Consider the following 26,113-nt stretch of genomic DNA (forward strand, 5'->3'; position numbering starts at 1 on the left):
ATTCACATAAATGGATCAGCTGGAGCAAGCTCATTTACCAAAATTCAGTTCACAAGTGACCAATTTATAAAATTATCAGAACTTTTAGAAAACTATTTTTATATGATACAGCTATTTTTATTAGAAGGAATTATATTAACGGCCTTAAAAATATTGAAGTTTAAAATTTTAATTGAAGAAATGAAAGTTAAGGCTGCTAAGTCATTGAGGAACTGGAAAAATGTAAGCATGTGAACAAAATAGAAAATGATGTTCAAAAGTACCTGAAAAGGGAGTTCCCATTGTGGCTCAGAAGGTTAAGAACCCAACTAGTATCCATGAGGATGAGAGTTCAATCCCTGGCCTCTCTCGCTGGGTTAAGGATCCAGCATTGTCTCACAGGTTGCAACTGGGGCTTGGATCTGATCCCTGGCCTGGGAATGCTATATGCCTTGGGGCAGCCAAAAAAGAAAGAAATTAGGAAAAAAGGCTAAGTGGGAAGGACCTCTAATACCATTTCTCAAAAAAGATATTTCTTACACTTCTTAATAAAGTTGCCAGCAATTACTACTGTATGTACTAGTTTTGAATGCTTTTGTAGATTTCTGGGAACTTTTAATTAATGGATTTTTATTTTATGGCAATATTTAAGGAATATTTAATTTGTCTGAAGTCACCTAACAATTTAAAGGCTTTATGAAAATAAAGGGGTCCCGCTGTGGTGCAGCAGGTTAAGGGTCTGCTAAAAGGTGATGGAGAGCACACAAATTTTGGAAAATGGAGTGATGTGATCAGATTTGCCATCTTGGGATAAAATTGGCAGGTAGGATGGGGTGGAATGGCCTATTAGCAGAGAAACCAACTGGATGAGTTATGGAAGAGATTCTGAGGACCTGACTTAAGATGGGTAGGATGGACCCAAGAGAGATTTAGGAGATAAAACCAATAGAACTTGATGACTGAGACTCAGGGAAAGTAAGAGAAGGAAGAGTTTCAAGAATAAGCTTTCTGTAATTTTTTTTTTTTTTTTTTGCTTTGGGCTTTTGGCTTTTAGTTGCAGGAACCCTGGGCATCTCTTTGGGTCACTCTGTCTTCTGTGGCTCTCAGTGTTCTACAAGACCAGTTTGAATGTCTCAGCAAGGCAGGGTTGGCTCTTTCTTATGCCTTTAATCAAGATAGACATAGGGGAAGAAACTGGGAGGGAAGACAATGAGATAGTGATTTTGGACAAATGGGTTTAAATGACCTACAGAGGATCTAGCAGGGAGTTGAAATATGGATCTACAGGGAGGATTGTATCACAATGACCTGGGGGATCTTTTTAAAAATAGAATACTGGGAGCCATTGCTGTGTGTGTGTGTGTGTGTGTGTGTGTGTGTGTGTGTGTGTGTGTGTGTGAGTGAGTGAAGGGGTGGTTTGGCAGGGATATTTTGAAATAGCTCCCCAGGGGATTTACCCCTACTTCCTCTGGAATTACTGTTGCTCTAGCAGCTTGAAAGGGTTGAAATGGACATAAACGCTTTGTCATGAATTCTTTACCCACTTTACAAGCCGGAGAGAGGGGCCCTGGTTCAATGACTGGAACAATTCTAGTGGTCTTCTCAGACTGACAGGTAACCCACTTTTAGGGAGAAAGAGGAGAGGGATCCCTGAGAAGACCAAGAGGCAGGAAAGCAGCAGCAAAAGCAGGGTTTATCACTGGAGGAAAGATACCAGGAAGTACAGATGAGCAAAACTGACTAAAAATGGTTGCTCTATAAATGTGGAACGCTGTGGGGCAAGTCTTGGTTGGGGATGAAAACAAAGGAGAGGATTTGTATGGTAAAAAAGTCTATCTTGGATACTTAAAAAGTGTAGTCTGAGTAACAACAGCATTGCTCAGGAGCTTGTTAGGAATGCAGAATCTTGAGCCTACCCTAGAACCCAGGCCTACTGAAACTTAATCTGCATTTTTAACAAAAGCCTCAGATGTTTCTTATGCTCCTTAAAGAAGCACTGGTCTGTATCATGGGGAAAAAAAATCCCAGAATGTCAGAGGGGCTCCCTGGCACAGCTGAAGCAGCTTTATTTTGCATACCTGCTAACACAGATCTGATTTCCGAAAAGGTATTAAGTTTTTGAATAGTGCTTTAAATCCTGGAGAAAGACCTTATTTAACTTAGGGGTTTCTCATAATGCAAACTTCCTTCTCCTAGAAACATTTCCTCTGGAGTAAAGTATTAGAATTCCTTAAAGTGAGGCAGAGGCACGTTCGAAATATGCGATAAAAACTTGGCGCTTGGCCAAGTCCACTCTTCGCACAGCTGCATAGGGTCTGGAGCAGCCAAGTCTCTTGACAGCTCTGAGCCACTAGGATGGGCTTTTAGAGTCACGCTGGCGGCTGTTCTGCCGCAGAAAGCAGCTTTAAGTTGTCTGTAATGTTAAAACGTAGAAAGGAGCTCTGACAACTATTTTCAGGGACCGAGGCTGGGTACCTCGGCGAACCAGCCGCAAGGGGGGAAGAGAGCAGCAACTACCCGTTTACTACAGTAGTGCTAGTGACCTTCGACCTCTGACCTTCTGCATTTCTTGAGTTGCTTCCGCCCCCTCCCCTCCAGTGGAGGGCCGGCCCAAGGGTATGGGCGGGGCTCCGGGGACCGGCGGTTAGAGGCGGTGCCTGTAGGGGGGCGGGTCTCGCGAGGGCGGTATTTGAGGGGGCATCCTCGCATTGGCCAGCTGGGTATAGGCGGGGCCTAGCGCTGGGCTGGGTTAGGCGGGGGAGGGAGTTAACTGCAGCTTCTGGGTAACTGGACGCTGGCGTTGAAACCTCCAGAGACCGGCGAAGGCTAGCGGGCCCGTAGCGGATCCCGGATCCGGAATTTCCCGGGCAGGACCGGAATCAAGACCGGCCCGGCCCCAAACTGGGTTTGTGAGGAACTCGCGAACTTGGATTAGGAAATCCCGGAACCCGGATCAACAAACCCCAGAACCCGGAATTTAGATCGGAAAGTCCCGGACCGCGGAGCGCGGAGCGAACTCAGCGCGGAGCCCGGAGCCCGGATTGAGACACCGCGGGACGGGACGGAGCGATGTCGGGCCGTGGCGCGGGCGGGTTCCCGTTGCCCCCGCTGAGCCCTGGCGGCGGCGCGGTTGCCGCGGCCCTGGGAGCACCGCCTCCGCCAGCGGGACCCGGCATGCTGCCCGGACCGGCGCTAAGGGGGCCGGGGCCGGCTGGAGGCGTGGGGGGCCCGGGGGCCGCCGCCTTCCGCCCCATGGGCCCCGCGGGCCCCGCAGCACAGTACCAGGTGAGGAGGGCTGAGGGGCGGGCGGCGCCGCGAGCACACTCGGGTAGGGGGCGAAAGAGGCCTCGAGTGAGGGTCCTGGAGCAGCCTTCCTGACAGAGGGCACAGGGGCTCTGCATGCGGAGTTCACGGGGCACTGTGCGGGGCAAAGCCAGGGACTCTGGGGCTCGGCTAGGTGGTTGCGGAGGAGTTAGGGGAGAAGGTAAGAGCGACTCTCGGGTGAAGGGTTTGAAGCTGTTGGGAGGGTGTGAGGTCTTGGAACAGGGGTTCTGAGTAACTGAGAGATGGAGGAGTTGTTGGAGCTAGTGAATTGTAGGCGGGTGGCTTGAGAAGTCTAGTGTAGATTCTCCGCAATGGGGTCCTGGGAAGTGATGAGAAAGTTTTGGAAAAGGGCCCTCACTGAGAAACCAGGGTTACCCTACATTGGTCTTGGTCCTACTCCAAGGCTGCTCTTTTTTCTCTAGTTGGGAACTGGCAGAGTTTTAGCGTGTCTGAGATGGCTCCCAGCTGCTGAGGAGGAAGAAGGGCCTGGCTTCCCACCGACAGGAGGTGGAGGATAGGACCAGCGATTCCAGCCTGTGCAGGGGGAGTCTACTCCTGGGTCATGCGCAGGGGCCTTCACACAGGGGTGACTCTGGGTTAGACCAGAGAGGGTGGTGGCTAGGCCTGAGAAAGGAGGGAAACCCAGCCCATTCTGGACAGACTCTCTTTGGCTTTCTGCCTGGTGTCACAGTGTCCAGGAGTTGATTAGTCTGGGGGAGCATAGAGGCTCCAGTGAGCCTTGCTGGTCTGGGGCTGGAGGAGCCTGTGAGAGTTGCTTCAAAGGGTTCTGTCCTTACCTCTTTGGTGCTTGGCTTTGCAGAGGGCTTCTTGGGTTGCAGCTTCAAAGGCCATGGAGATGCAGAGACTCCATTCTTGGGGTCAGTGTGTGAGGAACTCAGCCTGACCCTGGGGTTGGGGCTTACCAGCCCCCAAGTTCATTGTTTCTGGTTGCCCCAGAATGCTTAGGAATTGTGCCCATTCTTTTCCTACCCTCTGTCCACTTTTTTTTTTTTTGTCTTTTGTCTTTTTAGGCCTGCACCCGCGGCATATGGAGGTTCCCAGGCTAGGGGTCGAAGCAGAGCTGCAGCTGCCAGCCTACATCAGAGCCGCAGCAACGCCAGATCCGAACCATGTCTGCCACCTACACCACAACTCATGGCAATGCCAGATCCTTAACCCACTGAGTGAGGCCAGGGATTGAACCTGCAACCTCATGGTTCCTACTCGGATTCGCTTCCAGTGCACCACAACGGGAACTCCATCCCCACTTTTAATTAGCCTTTTAGGTTCTCACAACGCCATCTGTATCCCAATCCATGTATCCCAGCACTTGACACTGGCTTCTTGCTAATCTCTCAGGGAAGCTAGGAGATTCTCGTGTCTCCAGTAGAGGTCCCCCAAATGGATCCTCATAGAGTAGGGTACACATCCTCCCAGGACCCCTGGGCCTTCACTTTGTAAAGAGATGCTTAACTGGGGACAGTGATTTTTCCCTCTAACTTCTCATTCTCCCTCCACCCTCTAAAGAAAACCTAGGGCCTGGGTATTGATAGAGACAGACCTGGTCCCAGCGGCTCCAGCTGGGATTCATCTTTCCCATCTTGCTCTCCCCCTTGGCCCAAGGTGTCACGGAGGGGTCCCTGCATCTGTCATTCTGGCCCTTGGGCCAGTTAGCTGAGGTGCCTCCCTTTGGGCTGTTGGCCTGGGAGGGATCTAAAGGGCAGATAGGAGCCCCTCCACTTTTCCTCAACCTGCAGCCCATGGGGAATGTGGCCTGGGGAAAACCCCTGAGCAGGTGGCCTCGGGCAAGTGGCAGGGCTGAGCTGGCTGGCTGGGTAGCCCAGGCTACCAGGAGCAAGACCTTGAGGAAGGCACTGAGCCTCTGCTTGTGTGGGCTTCTCCCCATCTCCTGCTTCTCTTCCAGGGACCAGAGGGGCAGTAAAGGTAGATGGGGGGAAGGAGGAGGCAGCTCATCTTGAGTGCAGAGAGGATCCTACTTGGCCTCTTTTCAAGTTCTTTATGTGACTTCCAGGAGAAGAGACTTGAGATCTCAGGAGCAATGGGCACCTCTCTGTTGGGGCTCACGAGGTGAGTCAGGGAGCAAGGCGCTCAAGCTCACGGCGGGCAAATAGGCAATCTTGTTGATAGAAGGGAAATGATGACCCAGCTCCTTGCACGCAGTGTTTCCAGCTGTGGATCACAGTCTACTAAGGAACTTGAAGAAAACAAAAAATGGGAAAAACAAACCCCCCCAAGAACACAGATTGCTGGGTTCACACCAGAGAGTTCAGAGTATTTTCTACGTATGTGGGGGTATGTTCTCTTCTCCTTGGTCCTTAGGCCCAGCCACCAGGAGCACCAGGGCCACAGGCTCTGAGCCCTGGCAGAGCATGCTCTCTGGAGGCAGCAACATCGGGCTGGCCTCTCTCCCCTGCTGTCCCAGATGGTGGAGGTAGAGTCCTGTTGAAGGCATGGACCGCTGCTGGGCCGCTTCTGGGCTGCTTACTTCGGAAGCTCAGGGCGCTGAGCTCAGGGCTGTGTTCTTTTTCTCTTTCTCTCTCTCTCTCTCTTTTTTTTAACTCTTGCGTCGTTTTTTAGAAGAGGAGTTACTGGTGCTTCTGAGCCCAGGTATGGAGCTTGGCAAGGCCGAGCTGGGACTTCGTGAACTGTAAGCAGCTTTTCCCTGGGCCCCTTCCCCCTCGGGAGAAGCCTGGGGCCCGGCGCGAGCTGGGGGCTCTGCACCTGGGATCTGGAGCAGCATCTGGGAGAGGCCTCTTTCAGGCCCTGCCTGTGCCACCCGGTTTGAGGACTTCCTGTTCCAGGAGCACCCGCCTGGGGTGGTTGTCGCTGAGGAGGTTGTGCGGATGCCCTGGCAAGGAGGCCTTAGCCTTCTCCCTGCAGGTCTGCCGCTTTGGTTGTTCTTCCCCTTCAGCTCAGGCGCTGGGGGGAAATTCACGTCTAGGGTGCTTGGGGCTGGGCTTACAGCTGTGGCTCCCTGAGTTTTTTTCTGTCATCTCTAGCTGTGGCTCATTAAGGCAGAGAAACAGGCTGTCTTTTGCCTCTCGTGAGCTCAGGTGAATCTCTTCCTGATGAAGGGAACCTTGTGGCGGGACTCCAGGTCCCAGAGCCCCCCACGTGTAACTCCCTCCTCCTAGCACTCCTTCCCCCTTCCCCGTATCTTTCAATCATGTTTCTCTCAATCTCTGCATCTGCTCAAGAATCTGACCCTCCTTGGTGAGAACATGGGCCGAGTGCTAAATGAAGAGAAGTGGGAATCTCGTCTCCGTGATGTTGGGGTCGGGGTGAGGGTCTTTTGATTTGGTGCGAGTCCCACCCAGCCTGGCTTGGTTGGCTGGTTGTGCTGGTTGCATAATCTGGGCCCTGGGGCCAGCCCTGCGAAGCTGCCAGGGACAGTGTGTGCGCGAGGCAGAGCTGCCAAACAGGCCTTGCAGGAGCAGCCATGACGAAGGGGGCGGGAGTTACTCCCACATGGGCTCCACGGAGGTGTTGGGGAGCTGGCCCTCGGTGGGGAGTCCTTCTGCAGGCCTCTAAAGAAGCCACCTCTCACCCAGTTTCCTCTGGTGACCCTGAGGCTTTGATGCCTGCATCCCGGGATAATCTCATCTCCATTCTCCAGCTTGGGATTGCCAGGGCTACGCTGAGCCCGAGCCAGCCCCAGTTGCCAGGTGGTGCGTGGACCACGGGCAGAGTGCAGGTGCCAGCTGCTCTGTCTCCCACAGGCTGCTCAGGAGCCACAGCGTCCCCTTTGGGATGTTCTGGCGTAGGGGTTGGGGGCCGGGAAGCAGGGAGGTAAGAGAAGGGTCCAGTTTTGAGATGTGAGTAGGGGCCATATGGCGACCAGATGGTCTCCGTACTCTGCCTGAGGCCACTCCCCCACTTGGGACACGTTCCAGGCCATCCTGTTGCAGTTTGCTCACCTGGGGTGCCATGGCCTGGTGGGCCTGCCAGCCAGTTGGACTGCCTTTCTCCCCTCAATCACATGACCAGACTGGGTGCTGGGGCTGCGCCCCATCAGCCTGCTCTTATCACATTACTCCCACCACCTGGCAGGGACACTGCCCCCAGGCTTCTCCCTTATGCTGGGAGAAGGAGAAGGATGGGAGTGTTTGGTGGGACCATCAGAGTTGTAGGAGTGCCTTGAAGCTGGCTGGTTCCAGGGAGCAGGGCAGTGTGTGCCAGGACTGCAAGGTGGTTAGAAGGTGGTGATGGGCCCTGAAAAGGTCCCCAGGCCCTTCTTCTCTCTGCAGGCAGGATTCTCCTCCCACCTGCTGGGCTCTGCAGGCCTCATTCGCTGGCACCGCTGCCAGGGCGGTTGAAAGGGGTGGGGCAGGTGTGGTTTACACTTCTGCTCTCGGGCGTCTGCTCCCCTTTGTTCCTGGCACTCCTGCCCGGGCTCTGCCGTGAGCTGCTCAGGGCTGGGCCTGGCTGGGCAGAGGGATGGAGGGAATGGGTTATGGGCCCCGAAGGGCCCCGCTGCTGACCTATGCACCCCCACTGGCTCACTTCCTCCAGCGGCCTGGCATGTCACCTGGGAGCCGGATGCCCATGGCTGGCTTGCAGGTGGGACCCCCTGCTGGTTCCCCATTTGGTACAGCTGCTCCACTTCGACCTGGCATGCCACCCACCATGATGGATCCATTCCGAAAACGCCTGCTTGTGCCCCAGGCCCAGCCCCCGATGCCTGCCCAGCGCCGGGGGTAAGACCATCCTGTTTCTCCCACCCCACCTAGAATCGGCCTGGTGGTAACAGGGTTTCCTTCAGTCCTAAGAGCTGGGATGACTGAGGAAGACGCCCGGTTCTCTTGGGAGAAGGTCCTGGGGGCTGGAGAGGTAGATGGGGGGGAGGTCCTCTGGACCACTGACCTCTTAAGTGGGTTTCTGTCCTCCAGGTTAAAGAGGAGGAAGATGGCAGATAAAGTTCTACCTCAGCGAGTGAGTTTGTTGGAAGGGGGCCTAGGAGGCCCGTCCAAGGGCTGGTTGGCTGGGGCTGGAGTCAGTCTCCCCCAGCCCTGGGGTGGGGGAGGAAAGGAGGAAGGAGCCGGAGCCGCACCTGAGACAAGCCGATGAATCCCTTCTCCCTCCTTCCTCCAGATTCGGGAGCTTGTCCCAGAGTCTCAGGCGTACATGGATCTCTTGGCTTTTGAGCGGAAGCTGGACCAGACCATTGCTCGAAAGCGGATGGAGATCCAGGAGGCCATCAAAAAGCCTCTGACGGTGTGTGCAGCCCTGGACCACTCCTGGGCCTTGCCCAGCTTCTCTGCCCCTCCTCTCCCGACGTGTTTGCCAGGGGCCAAGTGAGGGTCTGCCGCAGGCTGGTGCAGGGTTTTTCATTCTGCAGGGTCCAGCTCACGGAGCACGAACTCAACATCACGTGGGGGCCAGCATGTTTTTAATGAAAAGCCAAAGAGTAGGAATTACAGTAATTCCTCACAGAGTAGAGGAATTATTTTATGATGTTTTGGTTTCTGACATTTATACACGTGTGTGCATATCCTGGATCAGGCATTAAAACGTACATACTGTAGATGATGGTCAGAAGCTTCAAAGGCAGGACTTCCTGGTGGTGCAGTGGGTTGAGGATCCAGCAGTGTCACTGCTGTGGCTTGGGTCACTCCTGTGGTGAGGGTTTGATCCCAGGCCCAGGAACTTTTGTACACCCCAGGGGCAGCTGGAAAAAAAAAAAAAAGATCTCAAAGGCAGAACTACAGGGTAGATAAAGATGGTTCTTACCTTCTTCCCAGAGCAGCTTTTTTTTCTTTTTTCTTTTTTTTTTTTTTTTTAATAAATAATCTGTAACAGTCCCTTCAATGTAGAAGGCTTTCCAGGAGATGATATTCTGGGGCCGCGAAGGGTGTTTGAGTTTCGTTAAAAATATGAGCCAGAGTGAGTTCCTGGTCTGGTGCCATGGGTTAAGGATCCGATGTTGCCACAGCTGTAGCCTAGGTTGCACCTATGGCTCAGATTCAACCCCTGGCTTGAGAGCTTCCACAGGCAGTGGGTGCAGGCCAAAAAAAAAAAAAAAAAAAGGAGCCAGCCAGAGGCTTCTGATTTGCCTGAACCTCTGTCACTCTACTGAACCACCTGTGTTGGAATTGTTGGCTTTTTGGCAGTGCATCTGTCTATCTTACAAAACTGAGTTCCTTGAAGGCCAGGCCTGGGACTCCCTACTCCCAATTCTCACTGCCTAACAGGGGCCTGGCCCAGCGTCACTGCTCTGCACTGATGTTGAACGAGTCCAGAGGGAAGACTGGGTGGCAGTGTTTTCCCACATGCTGGGCCCCCTCTAGCTAACCGGTTGTCTTTCTCTCTTTAGCAAAAACGAAAGCTGCGGATCTATATTTCCAATACGTTCAGTCCCAGCAAGGCAGAAGGTGACAGTGCAGGAAGCGCAGGGACTCCTGGGGGGACCCCAGCAGGGGACAAGGTGGCTTCCTGGGAACTCCGAGTAGAGGGAAAACTGCTGGATGATGTGAGTTGGGGGGAGAGGTGCTGGAGGGGAGGTGGCCTGTGTGGGTTTCATTCTTGGGCTGACACTTGGGCGCTCCTGGGGATGTCCTGCCTGAGGGAGAGCAGCTTTGCACAGCTCCAAGTCAGTGAGAGGTGGCAGATTTGTATGGTTGTGACAATAGTTTTCCTGCAGATGGCAGTGAAGTGTCCTGCGGAAGGGGTACCCCTTTCTAATTTGTCGTGCTTTATTGGCTGCCAGTGGGGCTGCATAGAGCCCTTTTCCTGTCCCCAGTCTCTCATTTTCTCCTCTTCCCTCAGGGCCCAAGAGCCCTCGGGTCCCCGAGCTTCAGGGCCAAGACAGCATTCCTCTTTGGGGCCTAGTATAGCTTAGGCTCGAGCGCCCAGCAGCACCCCCATCTCACACCCCTTTGCATCCCCAGCCTAGCAAACAGAAGAGGAAGTTTTCTTCATTCTTTAAGAGCCTTGTCATTGAGCTGGACAAGGAACTGTACGGGCCTGACAACCACCTAGTGGAGGTGAGAGTGGGCCTGGGGTGACGTGCCAGGTGGGCAGAGAAATGGTCTTGGTCCCCGTGTAGGGCCAGTTGTGTATAGGGTCATGCCCACCCCCTTGCTGATGAGCTCTGCTCCCCTCCTCATGCCAGTGGCACCGGATGCCCACCACCCAGGAGACAGATGGCTTCCAAGTGAAACGGCCTGGAGACCTCAATGTCAAGTGCACCCTCCTGCTCATGCTGGATCATCAGGTGACAGTGCCCCTCATCTGGGGGGGTGGGGGCATGTTCTTATCATAAACCCTGTCCCTGCCCTGTTCTTCCACTTTGATTTTTCCTAAGAACCCCTCTGTCCATCCCCAGCCTCCCCAGTACAAGTTGGACCCCCGACTGGCGAGGCTGCTGGGGGTGCACACACAGACGAGGGCTGCCATCATGCAGGCCCTGTGGCTCTATATCAAACACAATCAGCTGCAGGACGGCCACGAGCGCGAGTACATCAACTGCAACCGCTACTTCCGCCAGGTTAGCTGGGCCCCTGCCTTGCGTGCTGCTCCAGAGCCTCCCCCCACCACCCCCTGGGCTAGTTCTTGGCCACATTCTTCACACGGATCCTAGGATGGTCCACTTCCCCTGTCCCAACCCTCGGGTGTTCTTTCCAGATCTTCAGTTGTGGCCGACTCCGTTTCTCTGAGATTCCCATGAAGCTGGCTGGGCTGCTGCAGCATCCAGACCCCATTGTCATCAATCATGTCATTAGGTAAACGGGAGACGGGGAGGAAGGCTCCTCTAAGAACAGCTTATGTTTGGCTTGATGTAAAACCAGAGAGAAGCAGCAGGTTTGGTTCCTAGCAGCGTGGCCCAGGTGGGTGGGATGGCGACAGCGGTGTGCTCACCCTGGCTCCTGTGCGCTGTCCTCAGCGTGGACCCGAACGACCAGAAGAAGACCGCCTGTTATGACATTGACGTGGAGGTGGATGACCCGCTCAAGGCCCAGATGAGCAATTTTCTGGCCTCTACCACCAATCAGCAGGAGATTGCCTCTCTTGATGTCAAGGTGGGCCCTCCTACCTCCCCAGCCTGCTCTGGGGCCCAAGATAGAGGTGGGCAGGCTCTATCTAGACATGTAGCACCTTGGGGCAGGATCTGAGTCCTTTGGGGTGAGGCTTGGGACCAGACCCTGTAGGGGTGGGAGCCAGTCTGACCCATGGACTCCTTTTCCCAGATCCACGAGACCATCGAGTCCATCAACCAGCTGAAGACCCAGAGGGATTTCATGCTCAGCTTTAGCACTGACCCCCAGGACTTCATCCAGGAATGGCTCCGTTCCCAGCGCCGGGACCTCAAGGTGTGCTCTTCTCTCCTGAGCTTGAGCCCATGTTAAGCGCTGGGTGGTTTTGCCCCCATCACTCTTCTTTCCGTTCCGGGGGCAGACTGGCTAAGGGGTGGGAATCACATCCGGCTTTCCTCCCGGCTCTTTGCAGATCATCACTGATGTGATTGGGAATCCTGAGGAGGAGAGACGAGCTGCCTTCTACCACCAGCCCTGGGCCCAGGAAGCAGTGGGGAGGCACATCTTTGCCAAGGTGAGGCCGCCTCTGCCCACCTGCCCGCCTGCAGTCTTGAGCTGGCCGCACTCGGGAGGGGAGGGGTGCGGTCACATGCACAGGCGGACAGGTCTGAGCGCAGCTCTCTCCCCCTCCAGGTGCAGCAGCGAAGGCAGGAACTGGAACAGGTGCTGGGAATCCGCCTGACCTAACTGCTCAGGGATCCCTTTCTTCCCAGCCCTGGAGCCACCCCCTCCTCGGCCTGGAAGGGGACCACCCTCTGGAGTGCCGACACTTAGGATAAGGAGGGGGTGAGAGGTGTCTCCTGACACTCTCTGCTCCCAGCTTTCGTTTCAAAATGTAGTGATAGGATTCCTTGTTGCTTGGTCCCCAAAGCCTTATTATTTTACACGTTGGCTTTAATTGGGTTCACAGGAGGCCTTCTCTGCCCCCTGCAGGCAGGCCCGAGTAGGACCTGGAGGCTGTGCTTTGACATTGTAAGGAGACCTTTCAGAACCAAAGGCCACTCTGGCTTTGCTTGTTTACAGACCCCCTGAGGGCGAGTGTCGGAGCTGGCTCTGGGGAGCTGGGCGAGGAAGAGGGGCACAGCTCACACTCTTCCTAGCCTTTCCAAACCAAAGTTCTTTGCCATTCCTACCAGCCCAGCCTTGCTGCTGGCTTTTTCCTTTCCTTTGGGTATTTGCACTATTTGTGGAGCAGGTTTTTCTATGCGGGAGCCACTTTTTATACAGGGGTAAGCTGGGGTTTTTCAGGGAGCCCTACTTGGTGCCTCCTTCCTTCTTTTCTTTCCTTGATCTATGCAAGCGGCTCCAGCCGCCATCATCTCCTGGGATGCCAGAGGGCCGCCGCCCCGGCTCTTGGGCTTGGGGGGAGCACCTCTTAGAGGAAGGGTGCACTCTATTCTCGGGCACGGCCTGAGGTGTGGGTGTGCGGGCTTGCTGGAGGGCAGGGTGAGAAGAGGAGCAGTGGGCAGGACTGCTGTTGCCCTTTGGAGCTCGGTAAGGAGGGTGGGTGGGCCTAGGGCTTGGCAAGTGCCACTTCTGGCAGGTTTGGAAATTTCCAAATAAATCTTTTGTTTATTGGTGGTACCCAGACCCAGTGTTTGAACAGTGTAGCCACTTATTAACAGACTCAAGTCCTCAAAGGCTCGTCCTGCAGAGCTTTATTTGAGGGAATCCACACGAAAGACACCTGCCTCACTTCCATAGCTTCTTGATGGACATGTTTTTCTCGCTGTCCTTCTGCATGACCTGGAGAGAGAGAGAGCATTTACGTTATAAACTGGGTGAATTCGAGCCCTATCCCTGCTGCTCCAGATCCACCATCAGCAGAGGCAGAAGAGGGAGGCCTGTACCTTGGCTACGGCCATCTCAAAGTCCTCCTGGGTGACGTGGACTCGCCGTTCGCGCAGCGCGTACATGCCGGCTTCGGTGCACACGCCCTGAGCAAGGCGAGGAAGACAGGTGCCACCACTGTGCCCCAGGACCCAGAGCCCCCTGCCCTGCCCCCTTTCCCTTGGGCACTCCAGTTACCTTCACTTCAGCGCCTGATGCTCCTGGCATGAGCTCAGCAATTTTTCTCAGGTTGATGCCCCGGGTCAGGTTCATTTTCCGAGAATGGATCTTCAAAATGTCCAGCCGGGCCTAGAGATGGGAGAGGAAAAGCCTGAGCCCACGGCCTAGCCCTGTAGCCAATCACTGCCAGTACTGCCCATCACAAACCTCCTCGTTGGGGGGTGGGAATTCAATTTTTCTGTCGATGCGCCCTGGGCGGAGCAGCGCCGAGTCCAGGATGTCAATCCTATTAGTGGCCATGATAACCTGAGTGGACCAAGAGGGTGGTGTCAGCTAAGCCCTCCTGAGGCTGCTCCTCACCAGGGGCCTTCATCCCTCGCCTGACCCCACCACACCTTGATATTTTTGGTGGCCTCGAAGCCGTCCAGCTGGTTGAGCAGCTCCAGCATCGTGCGCTGGACTTCACTGTCCCCTCCAGAGCCCCCTTCCAGCCGCGAGGAGCCAATGGAGTCGATTTCGTCCATGAAGATGATAGATGGAGCGTGTTCTCGGGCCATGACAAACAGCTCCCTCACCATCCTTGCCCCTGTGCAGAGGCCAAGCTGGCATTGAGCTGATAAGCTCCCTCTCCCTCTCCCCCGACCCCCTTGGGCTTAGTCTTTTCATTTCTGGCCACTTACCTTCCCCAATGAATTTCTGTACCAGCTCAGAGCCAGAGACGCGAATAAAGGTGCAGTCTGTATGATGGGCCACAGCTCGGGCCAGCAGTGTCTTCCCAGTGCCTGGGGGTCCGTATAGCAGCACTCCCTAGAGAGCAATGGCAGGACTCAGGGCAAAAAGCCGTCCCCCATGTCATTCAGTGAATATTTACTGAGTGTCTGTACCGTCCTAGATCCTGTGCTAGACGCCAGACATACAAAAAATGAATGTCAAGGTCCCCTCTGGGCCTTACATCCAAACCAGTCGCTGCCCTGGCAGCATCTCTGCCACAGCCCCTGTGCACAAAGAGGGCCAGCTTCGGCAGGCGCCAGTCTACCCCAACACCTGCTCGGCCCCTGCCTGCAGTTCAGCCTGGGCAGCAGGTGCACAGGAGCAGCGTGGCCCTCCCAGAGACGCCCGGCTCACCTTGGGCTGTGCAATGCCCAGCGCTTCAAACAGCTCAGGATGCTTCACGGGCAGCTCGATCACTTCTTTGATCTCCTTGATCTGCTTGTCCAGTCCACCAATCATCTCGTAAGTTGAATCTGGCACTTTCTCCACCATCATCAGTGACACCAGTGGATCTACCTTGTTGGGCAGGATCTTGTGCAAAGTGTAGCTATCATTTCTGAGAGCCACCCGGCAGTTGGGTGTCACCTGGGCGAGAGAAGAGAGTTTTAGGATGGGGCATGGTGAGAGCTGACCCCCCAACTCCCAACCTCACCTGCTGCACTCACATCATTGATGTCGATGTTCTTGTCCACGTCTACGACAAACTTGCCCTCGGGATGCACCTACAGAAACACAGGCTTGTGTGCTTCCCTGACAGCCATGAGCCTCACCCAGAGAGACCCCCGAGTCTCACAATAGCACGACAGGAGAACCTTCACGACACACGTAGGTATGGGAATGCCACGACCAAAGGGCTGCTCCCGGGGCTCATGCTGCCTTTACCTTAACCAACACTTTTTTCTTGTCCATGGCCCGGACTACTTCCCCCACATAGGAGCCCTGTTCTTGCAGTAGCTGTAGCTCCTCTCGCAACAGGCGAACTAGATGGGAAACAGACATAGTGGTCACCCAGATTCTTTGATGTCTCCCCCCACGACTTGATTCAGGATTCAGCATGCATGAACTAAGTGCCGTTTTGAAGTTTTGAAAGGAAGGTTTCAAAAAGAAAGTCAAAACAGGTCCTACTGCATAGCACAAGGAACTATGTTCAACACCCTGTAATAAACCGTAACAAAAAGAATGTGAAAAAGAACATATATGTGTGTAATTGCAACACTACCGCACAGCAGAAGTAACACTGTGAATCAACTAGAATAAGACTTTTTTTTTACAAGTCGAAATTCATATCTTTAAAGGAGGTTACAAGGGAGCTTGAGAGATGTGCACGTGAACAACTATGAGAAAGCGACAGGCACCCGTGTGAGGACCTCACACTGCCTGCGTGCAGCCTTCCCATCCTTCCCCCTCACCTTTTGCATTAAGCTCATTCCTCTGTGCTTGCAGCCTGCGGAGATTCTGGCTCTTGTCATTCACAATCAGCTGTGGAGGACAAGAGGCAAAGGGCAGACAGTGGTAGGAGGTTATGACCCTCACAGGCTGATGGGAGCAGAGTGAGGAAAGAGCACTGGGCACCCGCATGTTATTTCAGATTCTCTAATGTGATCCAAGAGTTCCTCAGGAGTGTAGGACAACCACAGGGAAAAAGCTTCTTGTCTAACACTGGTCCAGGAATAGCAAACCCTAATGGAGAAGAGGCAACAGCTGGCTTACACTGTGTCTTGCAGGGCAGTAACATGGTAGAGAGAGAAGATAACTTTGAGTCAGAAGCCTAAGTTCTAGCCCCACTGCTGGCTGTTAATAGCTGAGTAAAGCTAATGAAAACCACTTAAAAGGTCTAGATCTCTCACCAAACTGCAAGTGGTGCACCTACTGGCCTCTTTTCGGGGTTAATTTGAGGAACAAATGAAAGCAGCACAGGTAAAGCATTTCAAAAATGACCACCCAAATATGAAACCTGCAAATGTACCTGGAAGTGAGAATTTTTCCTTGTGGCTCTCCATCTAATTTGCAATATTTTCCTCATTTCTATGATCTGGCTCCCTCTTTAGGCTGTAATACTGGGTTGCTAGTTCCTTTTCATTTGGCCCCCTGGAACCAGCATTGTTCAGACTCCTCAATTTTGTCTTCCCTCACTCTCACTCTGCCCCAACCCCTCTCTAATAAATCCCATCTTCTGAACCTACATCTTCCCTTTTATAAGAAACTACCATTCAGGCTTCCTCTGAAAGGAATGATTTTTGGCCGGGGCTAACTTTTATGTGAAAATTTGACTCCTGAAAATATGTAACAAACTGTGAATATTAATGATCTTCAAAAGGGTGGGACTTGAGGAAGAAACTGTTAACTTGATATAATTCATACCCTTGGCTTCTTGCTTCTTCCACTGCGCCCCAGTGGAATCATACGGCTTTCTAGAAATCGGCTCCATCGATCCTTCACCGAAGCCCTTCCAGCTCCCTCAGGACCTCTTACCTGGAGTTCTTCAATCTTGGACAGATAATACTGGCGGAGTCCACTGCCTGCCTTCCCCTCTTCCAGCTCCATCTGAAGACAGTTTAATTATTAAACAACAGGTTAAACACCCAAGGGATAAAGCTACTTCCAGCTTGGACTTCAGAGACTAAGACTTGGGTTCTAATCCCTCACTCCATCTCTTCAAAACCCTTCGTGTCCCAGTGACAGAAGAGGGGAAACAGAAAGAGGGGAAAAAAAGTCCACCCCTTAAGACTTTCAGGAGGAGCAAGAGAGAACACACAAGGCAACGGCATACAAACCCGAAGGGTCATTACTACAGGAGGAGCCAGCAAGAAGGACGGGTTCCCTGACTCGGGCGACTCGCTCACTCATCCCGCTTCCACCGGGTCTTCCATTCCCGGCCCTGCCCTGACCCGCCGGGGGAGGCGCTGACACAGCAGATCCGTTCCCAGGCAGGGCCCGGTCCGGATTGGTCCATCCACACCTGATTGCCTCAACGCTCTTGCCCCAGACGGCTGCCCACCTCGGATCACACCTGCTCCGCATCCAGCCCTGATCCCCGTCTGGCCGCGGCAGCCGCCGCCATACCTGCTCAGGCCCGTCAAGCGCCATCTTCCCTCTTCCGCGGAGGCCCCCGGCATCAGAGCCGCTTTGGTGCGCAGGCGCGGAAGCGGGGCTTGGGGGACCGAACTCCCGGGCAGAGAACAGTTCCGGGTCAATGGGCGGGGTGTGCGCCCAAACAAAGCAAATAACAGGGGCCCTGAAGCGGCGGGGCCACGCGAGGTCAGGAGCTTTGGAAGGGGATAAAGAGGACGCAGAGCTCCTAAATGTTATTCCGAAGAAACTAGGTTTTGGTTAAAGTAATATTACTTCCGGGTGCAAACATCTAGTTTATAAACCTGGACACAGAGCTTAAAGAAAAATTTGTGGCCACGCTCAAAATGGCGGAAAACTTGGATCCGCGGACGCAGCCGACGCACACGGAAGCGGAAATACGTTTGCTGCTTACACGTGCCGCTGCTGGGGTAGTGAAAACGGAGCTGGGTGGTGTTAGGAGCGGAGTGCGGAGTGTCTTTGAGAAGACGAGTGGGGAGCGGAGAGCGTAATCTAGTATTCTGGGCGGAGACGTCCTGATTTCTGCTTTCTCTCCAGATTGAGTGGCACTCCCCAGTTCCACTATGGGCAAGAAGGGCAAAGTAGGGAAGAGCCGGCGGGACAAGTTCTATCACCTGGCGAAAGAGACCGGTGAGTCATGGTTTACGCAGTCTGAGAGCAAGAGAGCCACCGATCTTTGCCTGTTCGCCTCCTTCCCGAACATTGGGTTTCTCTTCCACAGAAGAGGTGGTGGGTTGTGAGGCCACCGTAATCCCGCTGGGAAAGCGCTTTCGCGGACTTTATTCTTTTTTCATTGTTTCTAGGTTACCGTTCCCGCTCTGCTTTCAAGTTGATCCAGCTGAATCGCCGCTTTCAATTTCTGCAGAAAGCCCGAGCCTTGCTAGACCTGTGCGCTGCACCAGGTGGATGGTGCGTAATATCTGGCACCTGTTGCTTCTTGTGGCAGCTTTCTGCATTCCCGCCATGGATGACTGAGTTTAACTGTGGGCAGGAGAGATACAGGACTAACAATCTGAAATTTTTCTACTTCCGAAACAAATTTCAGGGAAAAATATTTGGAAGTTATGTATGAGATATGTTTGGCCACTGCAGTCGGCAGGGGCTCCTAATACTGGGGATGAGAGCCAGAGACGGCGGGAAAGGGACAAGCCAGGGTAATTATTTCAGTGTTTACTTCTTTTTTATAGGCTGCAGGTGGCTGCCAAGTTTATGCCTGTCTCCAGCCTTATTGTGGGTGAGTGACAGTTCTTTTAAGCGTTTCGGGGATGGCGAGTGTGACATGCTGTGTTCGGCATTCCCTTCCTCCTGTTTAAGGCAACCTTTGGGAACACTCCACCCTGATTTCTTCCAGGTGTGGACTTGGTTCCAATCAAGCCTCTTCCCAATGTGGTGACTCTCCAGGAGGATATCACAACAGAACGTTGTAGGCAGGTAATGGAGATTTCTCTTTTCTCTCTCTCTTTTTTTTTTTTTTTTTTTTTTGGCTGCATCTGCGGCATATGGAAGTTCTCAGGCCAGGGATCAGATCCAAGCCTACCCTGATCCTCTGAAGGCATGCTTTTCCTGTTTACCATGCCTTGAGCAGTGCTTGCACAGGACAAAACAGGTAATACATCACGTCCACCAAGCCGTTATTCTGGAAAGATGTGTTTGGGGTTGGCGGAAGTGCAGAGAATTCAGTGAAATTCTTTCCGGCAGGTTCACTGGTGGCCTCTAAACTCCATGAGAACAGATGTTGCTTTTGTTTATCATTGTATCCCCTGCTTGGCATAGGATTTGGCCCCTGGTGGACACTCAACAAATGACTGGGTGGACAAATGGCTGAACCACGAACTCCATTTGTAGCCCTTTCTTTATTTTATTTTTTTGGTCTTTAGGGCTGCACCCGCGGCACATGGGAGGTTCCAGGCTAAGGGTCGAATCGGAGCTACGGCTGCTGGACTACAGCACAGCCACAGCAACTCAGATCTGAGCCTGTCTGCAACCTAGGCCTCAGCTCACAGAGATGCTGGATCCTTAACCCACTGAGTGAGGCCAGGGATCGAACCCCCATCCTCATGGATACTAGTTGGGTTTGTTACCGCTGAGCCACAACGGGAACTCCTTTTTTTGTTTTTGTTCTTAGCCATTTCTGTTGCCATAACAGTTGTCTTTGTCTGCAGGCCTTGAGGAAGGAGCTGAAGACCTGGAAAGTTGATGTTGTGCTTAATGATGGGGCCCCCAACGTTGGGGCCAGCTGGGTCCATGATGCTTATTCACAAGGTGCCAGGATGGGGTGGTGGCCTGGGGATGCTGGTGGTGGGGGGGCACACCCTTCCGGGCTGCAGAGATCCTCAGCGAACTGTCTCTCTCTCCCACAGCCCATTTGACCCTGATGGCTCTGCGTTTGGCTTGCGATTTTCTGGGTCGCGGTGGCTGCTTCATCACGAAGGTTTTCCGTTCTCGTGATTATCAGCCCTTACTGTGGATCTTCCAGCAGCTCTTCCGCCGTGTCCAGGCCACTAAGCCCCAAGCGTCTCGTCATGAATCTGCAGAGATTTTTGTGGTCTGCCAGGGTGAGCATTACTTCAATCTCTTGACTCAGTTTTCACCTGCCACAGCGCCTGTTCTTACATATCTTATTGTCTTAGGATTCCTGGCGCCTGACAAGGTTGACAGTAAATTCTTTGACCCCAAGTTTGCCTTCAAGGAGGTTGAAATTCAGGCCAAGACTGTTACCGAGTTGGTGACTAAGAAGAAGCCAAAGGTGTGTTTGGGGAGTGGGGCCACCCCGAGGACCTGGAACTCTGGGGCGGTTGGGCCCGAGTCCTCAGATACCCCAGTAGGGACCGCTCACCTTCTTTCTTTCCCTTCCAAGGCTGAAGGCTATGCCGAGGGTGACCTCACTCTCTATCACCGAACCTCAGTCACTGACTTCCTCCGAGCTGCCAACCCTGTCGACTTTCTCTCCAAAGCCAGCGAAGTGAGTCCCCAGACTTGGGGGGTATGAGGGAGTCCCAGAAACATGGCCTAGCGTCTCCCAACTCCTTTTCCTTCTCCCCAACAGATTGCAATAGATGATGAAGAGTTGGCACGGCATCCAGCCACCACCGAGGATGTACGGGCATGCTGTCAGGATATCAGAGTGCTGGGCCGCAAGGAGCTTAGGTACACGCCGGGGGGCAGCTGTAGGTGCTGGGATCCAGAGGCAGGGAGGGCCTTTGAGGGTCTTGACATTGGGTCTCTGGGAACAGGATGCTGCTGTGCTAGAGGTTTGGGGTAAGGGTCTGAGCCCTACGATGTATGTGGCTCCAATGTAAACTTTGGGGTATGAGGCAGCGGTGGGGACAAGAGGGAGACGGTAAGGTCAGGAATGGTATTTCTGGGGCAGATCCCTACTGAACTGGAGGACGAAGCTTCGGCGACATGTGGCCAAGAAGCTGAAAGAACAAGCAAAGGCAATGGACATCAGGTGAGGAGGGAGCTAAGCCAGGGCAGGTGTTGACTGGGTGTTGGGGGAAGCGTCTGGGAAAATGACCAAGTCCTGGGCCTGTTCTGTCAGCCTCAGCTCAGGGGAGGAAGAGGAAGGGGAGGAGGAGGAGCAGGCGGCCCGGGCCTCGCAGCAGCCCTCTAAGGAGGAGGAGGAGGAGGAGCAGCTCAACCGGACCCTGGCAGAGATGAAGGCCCAGGAGGTGGCGGAGTTAAAGAGGTGAGAGGAGCTGGGGGAGCCCCATGGCAGAGCCCCTTGGGGCGTGAAGGCGGGGGAGGGGTGAAGGGACACTCCAGAGCTGGGCAGCTTTAATTCCTCGAACCTTCCCCTCAGGAAGAAAAAGAAGCTGCTGCGCGAGCAGAGGAAGCAGCGGGAGCGTGTGGAGCTGAAGATGGATCTTCCTGGAGTTTCCATCGCCGATGAGGGGGAGACTGGCATGTTCTCCCTGCGCACCATCCGGGGTCACCAGGTGAGCGGGGGGCCTTGGTGAGGGTGCCGTGGGGTCATGGCTCATGGCTGTCTGCACCCAGAAGACGACTTGGCCAGGGCAACTGGGAATAAACAAGAGCTTTGGTCCCACAGGCCAGGAAGGAACCCACACTTAGAATGCTGAATGTAGGAAGGTTTGGGTGTGCTAGAGCTGCGGCCTTGTGGGACTAGTGCATTACCATAACCAAGGCCACTTGTTGGAGGAAGCTCAGCTTATGGGAGATGCAGCCAGGGGCCTGGCTCCCAGCATGTGTGATGGAGGCTTTCCCTCAGAGGAAGCGGCCTTCAGCTCGCTGAACCCAGGTAGCACTGTGCTGCACTAGGCTGCGAGATGGTGCTGGCTGCTAAATAGCGGAGAATCTGTTTTTCCTGATAAAAGCAACCTCACCAACAAGATGCGCTTTCGTGGCTCTTGTGTGGGAAGGTACTAACCAGGTCGACTTGCTCCACAGCAGTGGCAATAAAGCACTTACATGCTCTGCCTCAGATTTTTCATCTGTAAAAGAATTAATAGAACCTACCTACTAGGATTTTTGGAAGGAATATAAAAAGATGATTAGGTGGAACCCTGGTATGTGACTCAAAGAGTAGCTATCTTTACCATGAGGAAAATGGATTTTTGGAGTTGACAACTGGCTTATAAGTGAAATGGTACCTCCTGTTAGATGTATGTTGCATGGGCTCTTTTATTCGGTAGAAACAAGAACTGTAGATTATTATAGTGCCTTCTGCAAGTAAATTTTTTAAAAAAATCAGTGTTTTAGGACATTTTAAAGTTTGACACTAGGCCATGGGGCACTTTTTCATAAACTTTTTTTCTGCTACTGGTACAGAAGAGAGCTGAGTGACCTGGCCTAGAACGGGATTTTTTTTTTTTTTTTGGTCTTTTTAGGGCCGTACCCACAGCACATGGAGGTTCCCAGACTAGGGTCTAATCAGAGCTACAGCTGCCCACCTATGCCAGAGCCACGCCAGATCTGAGCCGCATCCGCGACCTACACCACGCCGGATCCTTAACCAAGTGAGCGAGGCCAGGGGTCGAACGCACAACCTCATGGTTCCTAGTCAGATTTGTTTCTGCTGTGCCATGACAGGAACTCCTAGAATGGGATGTTTTAAACAGTTTAACCCCATCACTTCCCTGTCTGTAAGAGAAGGTACTGTACTCGCCAGTGTATTTCCTAGTGTTCCCAAGGATAAACTAAGATAAGATGGATGGGGAGGGAGGCAGGAAGTCCTTGTCAGCTCCTTTGACCACTGTGTCTCAGTTGTTAGAGGAGGTGACGCAAGGGGACATGAGTGCTGCAGACACGTTTCTGTCTGACCTGCCAAGTGATGACATCTACATATCAGACGCTGAGGAGGACGACGACGACAGTGCATCTCTGGATAGTGACCTGGATCCAGAGGACCTAGCAGGAGTCAGAGAACCTCAAGGTCTAAAGGACCAAAAGCGGTAAGGGAGGTGAGGGGGTTATTGCAGGAGGGAGTCCTCACCCCCCTCAGCCCGAGCCCAGAAGCAGAGCTGGTGGCGGGTGTGGGGGCTGGAGTGGGGGAGCAAGTCCTCCAGGGCGCTGACTCTGCACCTGTTTGCCTCCGGTCTACAGTGTACGACTTGCTGAAGCAAATGATGAGAAAGAGGAGGAGGGAGAGAACCCGCTGCTGGTGCCACTCGAGGAAAAGGCGGTACTGCAGGAAGAACAAGCCAGCCTGTGGTTCTCAAAGGCAAGCAGCAGCTGGGTGCCAGGATGGCCGGGACTGGCGTCCTCAGGGCAGGGGGTGTCTGACGTTTTTGCCACCACAGGATGGCTTCAGCGGGATCGAGGATGATGCTGACGAGGCCCTGGAGATCAGCCAGGCACAGCTGTTGTACGAGAGCCGTCGCAAGGGGCAGCAGCCACTGCCAGCACCTTCCAGCGTGAAGACTGAGAGAAAACCACCCCCATGCCAGGGTGAGGCCCCTGAAGGGGCAGGGGCTCCTTCAGGGACAGAGGCTGCCACAGGCCCTGGCGGGGAAGCCAGAGATAGCAGCTCTGACAGCGACAGCAGCAGCAGTGAGGATGAAGACACGTGAGTGGTTGCAGCTGACGGGAGAAGGGATGAAGAGGAGCAGTGGTTCTAATCGTTGCTAAGTTGGGGGTCTTCAACCTTGCCGGTAGATGGGGAATTTAAAAAATACTGAGTAGGAGTTCCCATTGTGGCACAGTGGTTAACGAATCTGACTAGGAACCATGAGGTTGCGGTTCGATCCCTGGCCTCGCTCGGTGGGTTAAGGATCTGGCGATGCCCTGAGCTGTGGTGTAGGTCGCAGACACAGCTTGGATCTGGCGTGGCTGTGGGGCTATGGCATAGGCCAGCGGCTACAGCTCTGATTCGGCCCCTAGCCCGGGAACCTCCATATGCCATTGGTGCAGCCCTGAAAAGACAAAGACCAAAACAAGCAAAAACTGATTAAAGTGGTCTGCAGGACAGCCTGGGTGGCGAGGTTCTGGAAGTTCCCCAAGCAGTTTTAAGGAGAACCAGGGTGCGGTGAGGCAGGAGTGGGTGTGAGTGGCATGTATGATGGTGGAGCATCCTGCAGTCGGACTCCCCCCTCTTCCCCAGTTGGAAACCACGCAGTCAGAAGCGAAGACGGGGGCCTGAGGCAGGGGATGACGACGGGTTTGAGATCGTGCCCATTGAGGACCCAGGTGAGAGCTCCAGCCCTAGTGGAGTGGGAGGCCACCGGGAAGGTTGTGTTGAAACTGAGCTTTAACTCTCCTGCTCTCTCTAGCGAGACATCGGATACTGGACCCTGAAGGCCTGGCTCTAGGCGCCATTATTGCCTCTTCCAAAAAAGCCAAGAGAGACCTCATAGATGACTCCTTCAGCCGGTAAGGAGCCAAAAGTCGTGAGAAGTGGCCCAGGCGGGTGGGGAGGGAGGATTTCTAATTTGAAAGCCTGGGGTGGTCACCAGGGCTGGCGTACTCTCCACGCAGGTACACATTTAATGAGGATGAGGGGGAGCTTCCAGAGTGGTTTGTGCAGGAGGAGAAGCAGCACAGGATACGACAGCTGCCTCTTGATAAGAAGGAGGTGGAGTATTACAGGAAACGCTGGCGGGAAATCAACGCCCGTCCCATCAAGAAAGTGGCTGAGGCTAAGGCCAGAAAGAAACGGAGGGTAAATGGCCGGGCTTGCCGAGGTTCCAGGTGGAGGGTGGGGGGCAGGGGTAGGAAGGGTGAGCCTCACAGAGCTCCTTCTCCAGATGCTGAAGAAGCTGGAGCAGACCAAGAAGAAGGCAGAAGCTGTGGTCAACACGGTGGACATCTCAGAGCGGGAGAAAGTGGCACAGCTTCGAAGGTGAGGGGCGGGGAGTCGCCCGCGAGGGTGTGTGAGGTTGGGGAGCGGCCGAAAGCCTCTGACCTGGGTCCTCCATTTACAGTCTCTACAAGAAGGCAGGGCTTGGAAAGGAGAAACGCCAGGTCACCTATGTCGTAGCCAAAAAAGGTGTGGGCCGCAAAGTACGCCGACCAGCTGGAGTCAGAGGTCACTTCAAGGTGGTGGACTCGAGGATGAAGAAAGACCAAAGAGCACAGCAACGGAAGGAGCAGAAGAAAAAGCACAAGCGCAAGTGAGCAGAGCTGCAGGACTTCCAGCAGGACTGTGTAAGGACGAGGCCTTCCGCCTCCTCAGTACCATCCCGTCCCTTGTTGCCAGCATCACAGTGTGAAAAGACAGGTGCCGGGCACTTGGGGGTGGTCCTGTGCTGTGAGGGGGATGTCTTCCTGGCTGGAAGAAGGGCTCCTGTTAACATGCCACTGAAATGTCCTGTCGGCACCATCCCAGACCCCACAACCGTTGTGGGGTAAGAAAATCACACCCTTTTTAAATCCTAAGCGGGGGAGTTCAGTGTTGGGATGGCACGTGCTGTAGTCTGCTCCTGGGCAGGTGGGCATCATCTGAATAAAATCAGGATGATCAGTGCGTGGTAACTGTTGACACCACGTGCTGCACTGTTCCAGATCACAGTTAATACGTACCGACTCATGGTGAAGTAAATGACAAACAATCCACAGGTCCCAGTAGTAAACCATTTACTAGAGCAAGCAGAAAGGAATGCACATCTTAAAGAAACCTTCACAAAGTCACAAAATTTGAAGTACGTATATTTTTCCTTTTATAAACAAGATAGAACAAAAATCATCAAAATCATTTCAGCAAAAGATTCTTCTACCATTGTGGCAAGTTAAAAAAAATACAGTGAAATAGGAGAAGACACTTTAAAAGCTGTTGTTGGATTTTTGCTTAATTTTCCATTTAGCAACATTTCAGGCCCAGCGCGGCTCTGGGTCTGGCAGGCTGCTGCTTCCTGTCTCAGGGCTGGGGAACCTGAGCATCACTTTTCCCTCAGAATCAGACATCTCCCTTCCCTGCAAATGTTTGGATGCACCAAAGTGCTTCCCACACATCCCTAACACCTCTGTGGATTGGGTTCGTAGGAGCAGCCAACTCCTGCAAAGGGGTCTGCCTGGCCACAGAAAAAGAACTTTATTTGTAGATGTTTTTAAGGTGACATTTTAGTAAAAAATATGCACTACATAGAATATAAACCTAGAATGAGTTTTGTGCCTTATAAGGCCCTTTCTTCCAAGGTTTCCTCAACTGACCCTCATGACAACTCACCCAGAGCCAAAAGAAGCTTCTCAGGTCTCACTTCTAAGGACCAAAGCAGCTTCCCAAAAACATCTGAAAAATGACCCAGAAGAGGGGGTAATGTCTCCAAGCTCCAACTACTCACTAAGCACAGGGGGTCCTTGCACCTTGGGCCCCAACCCAGCCCTGAGACACCTAGTTACCAAAAATCTTTCTAAAAATAAAATTAAAGACAATTGATTCACACTTCAGCACATACCCTTTAACTGTCCCATCGACTTTTCTTGCGCTT

General features: G+C 53.4%; 4 protein-coding genes across 11 annotated transcripts in view; 2 read left to right on the forward strand and 2 right to left on the reverse strand.

Annotated features, from left to right (window-relative positions):
- Positions 2,973-12,946, forward strand: SMARCD2 (SWI/SNF related, matrix associated, actin dependent regulator of chromatin, subfamily d, member 2). The gene is made up of 13 exons (NM_001244252.1): positions 2,973-3,264; positions 7,837-8,021; positions 8,214-8,256; positions 8,416-8,538; positions 9,638-9,793; positions 10,212-10,307; positions 10,436-10,537; positions 10,649-10,810; positions 10,948-11,045; positions 11,207-11,342; positions 11,511-11,633; positions 11,770-11,871; positions 11,991-12,946. The coding sequence occupies exons 1-13, from the start codon at positions 3,049-3,051 to the stop codon at positions 12,042-12,044; spliced, it is 1,596 nt and encodes a 531-aa protein (NP_001231181.1). The 5' UTR covers positions 2,973-3,048; the 3' UTR covers positions 12,045-12,946.
- PSMC5 (proteasome 26S subunit, ATPase 5) lies at positions 12,993-17,373 on the reverse strand. Of its 7 annotated transcripts, none has more exons than XM_005668681.3 (12): positions 17,202-17,255; positions 16,611-16,682; positions 15,548-15,818; positions 15,021-15,118; positions 14,804-14,860; positions 14,493-14,723; positions 14,048-14,174; positions 13,763-13,953; positions 13,575-13,673; positions 13,386-13,496; positions 13,208-13,294; positions 12,993-13,103 (listed from the first exon to the last, which is right to left on the reverse strand). In XM_005668681.3, the coding sequence occupies exons 3-12, from the start codon at positions 15,714-15,716 to the stop codon at positions 13,050-13,052; spliced, it is 1,224 nt and encodes a 407-aa protein (XP_005668738.1). In that variant the 5' UTR covers positions 15,717-15,818; positions 16,611-16,682; positions 17,202-17,255; the 3' UTR covers positions 12,993-13,049.
- FTSJ3 (FtsJ homolog 3) lies at positions 16,689-26,072 on the forward strand. 2 transcript variants are annotated; one of them, XM_013980850.2, is made up of 20 exons: positions 16,689-17,858; positions 18,032-18,137; positions 18,416-18,462; positions 18,580-18,659; positions 19,391-19,490; positions 19,589-19,783; positions 19,859-19,974; positions 20,086-20,190; positions 20,275-20,375; positions 20,599-20,679; positions 20,770-20,916; positions 21,031-21,166; positions 22,455-22,642; positions 22,794-22,911; positions 22,991-23,256; positions 23,791-23,876; positions 23,960-24,059; positions 24,165-24,348; positions 24,434-24,528; positions 24,611-26,072. In XM_013980850.2, the coding sequence occupies exons 1-20, from the start codon at positions 17,792-17,794 to the stop codon at positions 24,801-24,803; spliced, it is 2,511 nt and encodes an 836-aa protein (XP_013836304.2). In that variant the 5' UTR covers positions 16,689-17,791; the 3' UTR covers positions 24,804-26,072. The 2 variants fall into 2 exon arrangements, 1 of the variants encoding a protein (XP_013836304.2); XR_002337065.1 differs by having other exon boundaries at positions 17,476-17,858; positions 24,143-24,348; positions 24,611-25,201.
- Positions 25,246-26,113, reverse strand: part of DDX42 (DEAD-box helicase 42) — a 51,059-nt gene continuing 50,191 nt past the window's right edge. The window contains 1 exon segment of the mRNA XM_021066770.1: positions 25,246-26,112. Within this exon segment, the coding sequence (XP_020922429.1) occupies positions 26,084-26,112 (29 nt within the window). The 3' untranslated portion in view covers positions 25,246-26,083.

This window comes from Sus scrofa, chromosome 12, assembly GCF_000003025.6.
Source record: "Sus scrofa isolate TJ Tabasco breed Duroc chromosome 12, Sscrofa11.1, whole genome shotgun sequence".
In the NCBI taxonomy this organism is placed as follows: domain Eukaryota; kingdom Metazoa; phylum Chordata; class Mammalia; order Artiodactyla; family Suidae; genus Sus; species Sus scrofa.